At 47.4% G+C, this 10,000-nt stretch overlaps 1 protein-coding gene across 1 annotated transcript in view; it reads left to right on the top strand.

Moving 5' to 3' along the window:
* The window catches only part of agrn (agrin), a gene marked incomplete at its 5' end in the record, with an annotated part of 200,835 nt that overhangs the window by 46,639 nt on the left and 144,196 nt on the right, over positions 1-10,000 (top strand). The window contains 1 exon segment of the mRNA XM_080853360.1: positions 9,854-9,874. Coding sequence (XP_080709486.1) covers positions 9,854-9,874 — 21 coding nt within the window.

Genomic DNA, 10,000 nt, shown 5'->3' with positions numbered 1-10,000 from the left:
AGATTTCCCAGACCATTGGCATCAGGTCTGTGTCGTTAGTCCAACACAAACTTGTGTGTGACTTCTTTCAGGAATGTAGAACAGATCTTTCAACCAGTCTCATATCTGGAAGCTGTTTTCATTTTCTGCACTTATTGTATACTGGTTTTGTATTTAACCTTTGAGCCTTGATTCTGGCAGCAGATACAACCTTTGTTAAGCTGTCAACCATCCAACTGTAGGCTTTAAAGGCAATGGAGAATATTGTGTCCATAAATGGTGAAGCAGTTGAAGAAGGAGTGTACTGTGGAGAGTGCTTTCTTAGGAGAGGCCAAATGTTGCTGCAGCCTTGTGCCAGTTCTTAATTCCCCTGGAGAATAGAAAAAAAGGCCATTTAGACCCCAAATGTTTCTGCTTCTGCTGATTGCCATATTCCCACTTCAGGGCGACCCAATTCCTTTGTTGCGTTAGGCTGTTTCCTTATGTAATCCAAAGACTCTCCAGCGGTGCCAAGAAAACTGCAGTCCAAGGAATGGTCAACCGAGGACATTGATATTTGTTGTTGTTGTAGTTTCCAGGCGATAACGTAGTGCAGGCTTTATTGGCCCCACTTCTTACCTGTTTACAGACAGTTGTTTGGAGCACTCCCCAATGTCCTTGAACTTCCAACTAGGGCATGCCAGCGAGGCAACAGCAAGCTGACTCATAGTGCAGAACCAGCCGTCTTAGTGCCAGTGTGGACCTGTAGTCTTTATGTGCTGAAATGGCACAGTTTGAGCTGATACCCCTGCTGTCTTGCTTTTGTAATAGTGTTGGTCACTTATTCAAATACGGTAGATTTGGCACACCTGCTGAAGGGCCTGATTACAGTATTCGAACATGCCGCCATACAGACAGCACTCATTCTCTGTCACACACTCAGTCACACAAATACACACACATGCACGTGCAAGCACACACACTTCGGTACAGAACGAAGCTCACACATGCGGTGATAATGGTCTTATGGCTTGGCTGGATTGAGCTGGCACAAGGGACTTCTGTGCCATGTTATCAGCATGACTGGACTGGCACAATGACTTCCTGTCTCATACAGTCAGCATGGTTTCACCGCCACAATGACCTCCTTTTTCATGTGACCAGCATGAACTGGCAAAATTTCTCATTGTACGACTCAATCCCTCACATTGTGAAGGGCAAAAGCTCAATATAACGACCTGTGCTTGCCTGTAGGCCCCCAACATAGAAGAATGAAGGCTATTAAATTAAGAGTGTCTCAGCTGAGAGTGTGGTAGGCAATATAACTACTGAAGGGAAGCTAATTCCATGTTGATTAAATATATTTTTCTTAAAGGTAACAGTGGCTTTACCTTTGCAAAGCAAAACAGTTTGTTGGGTGGCAGCTAGACATCCACACCGATTTAATCTCTCCCTGAATTACACAGCCACTGAGCTACTCAATTTGCCCATCCAGTCAGATGATGATTATCCCATCTGGGAAAGTGCCTTCAGCGCCTAGAGAGAGAAGGAGACACAGCTTCTCATCTTAGCTTCAGTGCAAACATGTTTAATTAAGAAACCCCAGCGATGCTAAATGAAATTAGCATAACTGATACGTTTTGAGGAGAAGGATGTCTTGCCATGTTTTGCTGTCGGCATTTGGTGCTTTATCTTCCACACTTACTTGCCATTCACCTCCATCCCCTCCCCCTGGACCGCGGGTTCCACCGGTGTTTGGCTTTAGTTGATTACGCAGCTCATAGCCATGGCAAGATGTATGACCTGTCACAGCCACCATCAAATAGCCTTGAGTGCATCAAGGTTTGTCAAAGAGAGACGATAGATAGGCTTGGGAGGCGGTGGCGGCGACTGCAGTTTCAGTCATCGGTCACCTGGTTGTATGGGCCATTTGATGCGTCTGTGCTTTCTCAAAATACTGCTGACACTGAGTACCCCCATTGTTGCTACTTAATGTTTTAATCTATGGACCGTTTTGGCCCTGTGCATGCTGAAGTGTAACAACTCACTGCCAGGTTTGTGCCTGCCTGTGGGCTGGGTTTTGCGGGGAGTGACTGTATGTTGCATTAATCAGCGAATTACTGGGCTGTGCTTATCTGGATATTCCTTATGTTAATCATATTATAGGCTGCTTTTACCCCTACCACCCCATATCATGAAGGCAGAGTAGAATTATTATTTTTATAGTGAACTGCTAGGCACCTTTATTTATAAATTGAAAACTTTTGAAAGTATGAATTGTATCTACTTCAGCAACTCAATGATTGCCAGTGAGTGGCTAGAGAAATCCTTGCAGCTCTGGTCCCAATGATGCTTAAAAATAACGAGGAAGTGGCTCGGCTAACGGCGTCATCCAACCTCCCCTTAGTGTCATGACTCAGAGTGACCTGGAGGGACTTCAGGTCAGAGCCCTCTGAAGGCAAACCACCTCTCTGCTCCTCTCCCCCCTAAGGGCCAGGCTGACCTTCTGCACCGGGACTCATGGTGGATTATGGGAAAGGTGCAGTGAGTCACTCAGGTCGCCCCACTGGGCTGACACAGCAGCGAGGTTCCATTAGCCCTAATGAAGCCCTTCTCTCCTGATCATCTGATCCACATGCAGGGTAAGGAACGGCAGGGAGATGAGAAGGACACAGGCAGGAGGGAGAGAGAGAGAGAGAGAGAGAGAGAGAGAGAGAGAGAGAGAGAGAGAGAGAGAGAGAGAGAGAGAGAGAGGGATGGAAATAGAAAGGGGTGGTTGATGAATAAGACAGAAGTAGAAAATGAAGACAAAATGGAAGATGAATAGTTCTCTCGAATGGGAGTGATAAAAGACCCTGGGATGAGCTCAACTTGGATTGTCTTTTTTTATTTGGCTTCATTATTTATCCTCTCCTCTCTTCCCTTCTCGTCTGCCTGAGGGAACGCTCTGATCTGGTCCCCCTGCAACGCTTGTCACTCAGAACACTTTAGGCAATTGCTTCGGGGGGTGACCTCTGGCGAAGCACGGGCCACGTGCACGCCGGTGTGGTGGTGTGTTCCACTGCTATCCCCCTCCTGCTCTCAGCACTTTCACTCCATCCCACCCTACCTCACCTTACCCCACTGCGACACTTTTATTGGTGTGATGGATTGCTGAGCCACCTCAGTCGGCGGAACGTTTTCTGAGACTGAAGGCAAAGGGGGGAGGTGGGAGGTGGGATGGCTTTATTGCTCAATTAAGACAACTGGGTGTCGGGGAAAGGTGGCCGCTCCCCATTAACCTAAGAGTCAACAGCAGGGCTGGCCCCTCTTGGAGCTCAAATAGCACGCAAACTTCCTTAGCAGGAGCAGAGCGGTCTGCACTAGTCATGGTGATGGATGGCAACCTTTTCGGAGTGGCGCTATCGAGCAGAGCAGGAAAGAGCGGCGGAGTCATCAACTAATTAATGGTTGAACTTTTTAATCATTTACACCTGACCCACATAGGTATGTATAGGGCCTACGAGCTGGAAATTAATTTGGCCCAACTTTAAAAAGTGAAACACGTTTTGAAATACAAAAGGGCGTGTTGTACTTTTAAGGTTAAACTTATTAAATAGATTTTCTTTTTGCCTCCTTGATTTTAATAAGAAAAAAAATCCCATGTGAGATTTTGAGCGAGGTTCGCAGAATCCACTTCACTCAATTTAAAAGTGGATCAAGTCATTCTTTCCCCCGAAGAAATCCCTAAGACTATTGGGAATTCGGAGGCGTTGACTGTTAAGTCTGATTCCCGTCAGTGGAGGTATTCCAGTCATGGCGGGGTTTGGCCCTCGATACTTGCTGCTGTTCCTTCATTAGCCCACGCCCTTGATTTTGTGCCTGCGCACCTTGGAAAGTGGGGGCCGATAAATCCCATAATAATCCCCGCCCTCGGGCAAGTTCCTCCCACCCCCCCTTCCCTCCATCCGTCTGGCAGGGACAGGATTCCTCATCAGCTGAGGTGTCTCACTCAGAGGCTCCTAAGGGGCCTCCTCAGCTCACCATGGTGAAATAGAGCAGGGGGAGCTCAGCTTATTACTGTTCCAGGTTTTGCAAGGGTGTCATGTTTTATTTGGTGCTCATGTAGTAGGTTCTCATAGTGTGTGAAGTGAAACAGTTGGTTATAGGATCTGCCATGTTGGCTCAAATTTTGAGTCCGATTTGTGGATTTACTGTACGTGTGACTCAGACATCTGCTGTGGAAATCAAAGCTTTTGAAGTTACGAGACAACAGATTTCCATTTCACATTTTTTCCTTCTCCCTCCAAACACTAACGCAAGCCCAGACCTGCTGAATAAGAGTGCCTGTAAGCTAGCGCCCTGCGGAGAATGTCATGTTGCTGCTGACTGAGCTCTTGCACTACTACTTTGTGTGTGTGTCTGTGTGTGTGTGTGTGTGTGTGTGTGTGTGTGTGTGTGTGTGTGTGTGTGTGTGTTCAAACGGTCATTGAATGAATGTGTAAGTGCTTGTCTGAAGGACAGTGAAAGTTGGCCACTTCAGTTACAGCTGTTGGTGGTCTAGTGGGAGAGAAAGGCTTTGAAGATGGACGTGTGTACTGGTTGGGTGCGTGAACTGTGTTTGTGTGTTTGTGTGTTTGTGTGTTTGTGTGTGTGTGTGTGTGTGTGTGTGTGTGTGTGTGTGTGTGTGTGTGTGTGTGCGTGTGCATGCATTATCCTCTTCTGGTCCTCTATGGCTGCTGCGGGGACACTGTTGCTGGGCTGACGGATTTATATGCTACTTGATTGGGGAGATTAAAAGCCGTTTCCTGTAACTGCTAGAGCTTTACTGCCTTTAAATGGCTGTACTGGCTGGAGGCTCAGGGGCAATGCAATGTTCTCCGACAAGGAGTGACTGTCTCCCTCACTCTCACTAGCAGGGGTGGCAAATGATAAACGATACAGTGGCGGAGAGGGAGAGAGAGGAGGGGAAGGCTGATGGCTAGATGGGATGTGATGTCATTCCTGGCAGTCTTACTCGGGTCCTCAGCTTCCTGCTCTTCATTCGACCCCGGTGGCATTGCGTGTCCTTATTGTAATGGTTTATTTAAATCACACCGCACTAATAGAAAGAGACAGAAGCCTTGATTCCAGGTCGAAAGTGTGTAATTTGTTCATTTGTTCATTCTTTTTTCTCAGCACTCTCATCAAGTGCTTTGACTTTATTCGTTTTCCGAACCTCTTTTCTTTTAAAAGGCATGCGTTCCTTCTCGAGAAAGGAAAAAAAATGTGTGTGTCAGTGAGATTTTTCCTCTGGCGAAAGGTGACGTGCACAAATGCAAATGCACGTAAAGGATAATTGGCGACTGCACCCACAAGATGTGATGTCTAATTGAACGGAAAGGCATGTTAGCCAGCAGATGTTATCCAATGGCATGCCGTGGCATCTCTGGCTGGATTGGAGCTGGAGCTATGCTAAAGCAATCCCCTCTCACGCAATCTTGGTCTGTGCTTGAGGTCTGAGCAGTAAGCATCAGGCTGCCCTGCGCCAGTCTAGACTGTAGTCAGTGGGGTCCAGGGGTATGGGGGAAACCCTTATTGTGATTAGGAACATCCCTGTGTGCATGGAATCCCGGTGGATGTGTGGATGTAACAATCTGAGGAATGTAGGCCCCGGAGTGGCCTGGGTATCTCTCCCAGTGTGAACAGCAGCAGAGGCAGAGCACCCCATAAATACCCCTGGAGGTAGAAGGTGATGGCAGGATGGAACTGGCTGTTACCGATGGCATGCAGGGGCTGTGGGTACTAAATGCTTCGTCACCCAGGCCTCTGGTCGGAAAGTCAGCTGAAGCCCTCTCTGACTCATCACAGGGAGGAGTGACCTTTGGAGCTATAGGGTGAACACTGATGTGCCTTTGGTATTACCAGCCTTAGGCTTGTTACATTGATGAAAAATGAGTTTGTTATGAGATAGATAAATCAGCAGAACTAAATGGGTGGAATTTAATGGAATTCCGATAAGCATGCTGCACTTTTTCTACTCAAATTCTGTCCAGTTATCAAAATAATCAGCAATTAATGTGAGCCATTTCACAAACTGATTAAAAAAACAATACAGACAAACAAATCTGCTCTACCACACTGGCTGCAATCAACTTCAGTTGATAAAAATGTGACATTGTTTTTTGTGACTAACCAAAGTAAAAAAAAAAACCTGCTCCTGCTGCTTTCCTATCCTGATGCCAGCGATGAAGGATTTTATCTTGTCACTCACAGTAAATTGAACAAGGCAGGCCTTAAAAGAGATGAGCTCAAATGAGGGAGTCGCGCAGCGTGAAATTGTGCCATTGTGATTGGAAGCAGTCTGAGCAAATGGAACCCTTTCATATATCCCTCGTTTATCATGTTATTATGGGCCTCCCCATGCCACGAATGCAAATGACTTGAGATGCGGACCTTGATGGACCTTGGGGTCTCCCGCATCCCGAAGGCCACAGACAGAGGAAAAATAAATAAAAATGGGAAATTTTCATGGGGGGATTATGGATGTCCCCACACACCATGGGTCGGTCTCCTGGCCTGTAAGCTACTGCCTCCCTTGCATCATACCACCCTGCCTCATCCCTGCTGGCTCCAGGAAAGTGGTGGCACAGATAAGTATTTTGCCTCCTTCCTCACCCAGAGCCCCCAGAGCTATTGTCTCAGGGAGTTCACCAAGGCCAGTTTGCAGAAAGGGATCCACTGAATGAGGTAAACAAGTGAGAAAGACCTTCTCTCAGACGCATTTTTCCCCCCTGATTTTTATTTATTCAATTGGAGTAGAAAGAGATGCAGGGTGGGCATACACTCCGCACAGCTGGAAACTGATGGGGTTTTCTGTGAAAGTAAAAAAAAACTCTGTCTGGTTTCTGTGTGTGAGAAAAAATGCAGTGGATTTTCCTCCCCCATGTCTGTAATTTCCCATGTCTCAATGTGTCTGTTGTACGTGACGTGTGGATGTTATTAAGGTTCACTAGTGCTTCAGTATTTCTCTCAGGTCAAATATTAAAAGTTAGTTTCGCCCTTCCTCATACAGTTCAACTCTGCTCCTGATTATCTTTTTTGTGCTTTGATTCTTTTTTAATATTATTTTCCCACCCTCTGCTCTGCCCATGGTTTGTATCGTGCGGATAGAGTGAATGTCGGCTCATTTGACCCTGTGACTGCGCTGCTTCAGGCTGACTGATTCCGAGCCAGCAGTTTATCTCATTTGTACAAGGACAGATTTCCCAGAAGTTTGTCATTAAAAAAAGGGCTCAAAGCACAGGGCACCAGTGCCTAATAAGCACAATAAAGAGTGGATAACATGATGCAGCCTTTGATCAAAGATGGTTTGATGCTATCTGAAGGAAGGTAATGTTAACTTGGCTATCATGTTGGCCTTGATGAAGAAAGGGCACAGCAGACTGATGAGTTGTAAGACTGCCTTATTCGTGATGTCTAGAAATGTACTCCATGCCATTATAGAAGGAGGAAATGCTCAGTAATGAAATAGAATAGAAATGGGACAGTCCGTTTTCTGTTCCGTAAGTAGCCTGCACTGGCCAAATAAATGTGATTTGCCATGTCATGCCATGCCATGCATTGGTGCATTGGTGCCTGAATTAATTGTTGCACGTGATTTGCCATGCATTGGTGCCTGGATGAGAGAGAAAAAAAACAGAAAGTTCCTTTTTCAGTTCATTTGCTAGTTCACAAATACGGAAGAGGCAACCACGGCTTTCATGAGAGGAAGGGCACATTCTCTTCACCTCCCCTTCTTCTTCTGTTAACTCCTTCTTGTTTTGGGAACCCTCTCCTGGACCCCAGAGCAGGGAGGCTCTGTTTGGGGCGAGAAAAAAGTAATCCAGCTGAAGAGGGCAAAACAAAGAGACCCCCCGCCCAATCAAGGAGCACTTTGTTCCTTTTATTAATGCTCTACTAGGGATTCAAGAGCCTATCCCACACTCCAGGACTCCTGGCTCTGCCTTGAGGAGTTCCTCTCCACTGTTGTAAGAATGTGATTTTGAGTATTGCACTACCAAGTATTTTTCCAAGTGTGTGTGTGTGTGTGTGTGTGTGTGTGTGTGCGTGTGTGTGTGTGTGTGTGTGTGTGTGTGTGTGTGTGTGTGCGTGTGCGTGTGCGTGTGCGTGTGTGTTTGTGTGTGTGCGTGCGTGTGTGTGTGTGTGTGCTTGTAAGGGGTGGAGGCTGATCCATCTGTTAGACCAGGCTCCAGTCGTTCTGTCAGTCTGAATCGGACGAAAGCTGGCAATGGGGAGCCCCACTGTGCTGCGACGGCTGCTCTCTGATGACAACCACCGCCACCACCCCGCCCCTCCATCCCCCCACCCCCACTAACACTCCCTGTGCCAATCCAAGACAAATGCTTCAGCCCAAATCCTCTGCTTACATACCAGAAAACCCCTCCGTCCGTCAGTAAATCGGATGCAGGGGCTCCTGAGCCCTGACAAACGTTTTAATCACACTAGTCAATATTTAATCTAGGAGACAGCAGGCCTGAGCCCCGCGATGGCCTGAAGCGAGAGAAAAAAAGAGAGAGAGAGCTTGTGCGTACACGGGCAGGCTACCGAAGGAGTGAGACGTCCGGCGACGGCCAACGGTGAGTCACCCTCCTCCAGGCCCATTAATCATTTAAGGCTCGACCGTACGCCACTTTTGAAGCAAACGAGTGAGTCATAATCGCATTATGCCCACAAGAACGGAGGGGGGGGGAGAAAGTCCAGGAGCGGGTGGTCGAGAGACAAAAGTGTGATCGCTCTTTGTCCTGGTGAAACTCAATTCCATTTCAGCCCTTTACAAGTACAAACTCCAGATAATGGACCTCATCCCCCACACACTGGTGTGCGGAATAATAAATGAGCGAAGGATCATGCGCTACCTTGAAGATGTAGGGGTGTGTTTGCTTGCTTGTGTGTGTAGAGGTGGTGCACCCTGCGCGCAGCGAAACAAACAGTGCAATTATGCCATTGGCTGGGTGTGAAAGATGTCCAGCGGTAGCAGGTGCTGGCTGGGGGCAAAGCAGGGCCGTGTTCATGATCCTGCCAGCCAGCACTCCTCTCTGTGTTAAATAATACACACAGATGCTCACAGCCAACCTCTCTTTCCTCCACCCCCTCCCTACCTTAATACTCTACTCTCTCTCTCTTTCCTTCTCTCCCTCTCTCTCTCTCTCTTTCCTTCTCTCCCTCTCTCTCTCTCTCTCTCTCTTTCCTTCTCTTTCTCTCTCTCTCTCTCTGTCTCCGACTCCACCTCTCCTTATCTCTCAGTGGGTAAATACCTAGCTGCCACTCACTTATGATTTATGGATGAGCCTTGATGTGCTCTTTGGTATCAGTTGCCTTCAGTCTGCATCAGTGCAGGTTGACATGATGATGTTCAGGCCCTGTGTGTGTCTTTACGTGTGTGTGTGTGTGTGTGTGTGTGTGTGTGTGTGTGTGTGTGTGTGTGTGTTTGTCTGCGGGGTGGCAGAACCAGGTGGGGCAGTGCCATAATGACAGCACTCAAGTTTGCAGCTGTGGCAGGACCACCAGGGGCGACTGGGGGGATTTATAAAAGCGTGTTGACTGCGGGGGGGGGGAGAAAAAGTGATTTTTGTTTAAATGTGTTTCTGCAGAGGACATGATGCCGACCGGTCACTTGTTGTGTTCGAGAGGCTACTAAGTGCAGGAATACTTTTCTCGAGAACTCTTTCTGTCAATGGGTGACCTACTCTATCAATTTTCATCAGCAATTTTTTAAATTTGCATCCATTTCTCAACCATCTTTCATTCATCCGATCCGCTGCTCTCATCCCCCGTTCTCTCAGTCTCACAAATGTATTGCTTTGCTGCTTGCTTTGAGCCTAACCCCTCCTAACCGCTGTGTTTTCTCCCTTTTGCTCCCCCTTGCCTTCTGAAGATCATAGGATGTTCAATGCAGGTACGCACCTCTTTTGCTATCTTTCCTGTCAGTCATTCCTGATTGTCTGCTCTAACCAGGGCTGCCACTCGCAGTTGCTTTCATTTTACACTCAGCTAGCTGGAGCAACAAGCATGCGGTGCACCT

The sequence above is a fragment of the Sprattus sprattus genome, assembly GCF_963457725.1.
Source record: "Sprattus sprattus genome assembly, chromosome: 16".
NCBI lineage: Eukaryota > Metazoa > Chordata > Actinopteri > Clupeiformes > Clupeidae > Sprattus > Sprattus sprattus.
The sequence above is the reverse complement of the archived record's forward strand: the minus strand, read 5'-3'. Positions and strand labels throughout refer to the sequence as shown.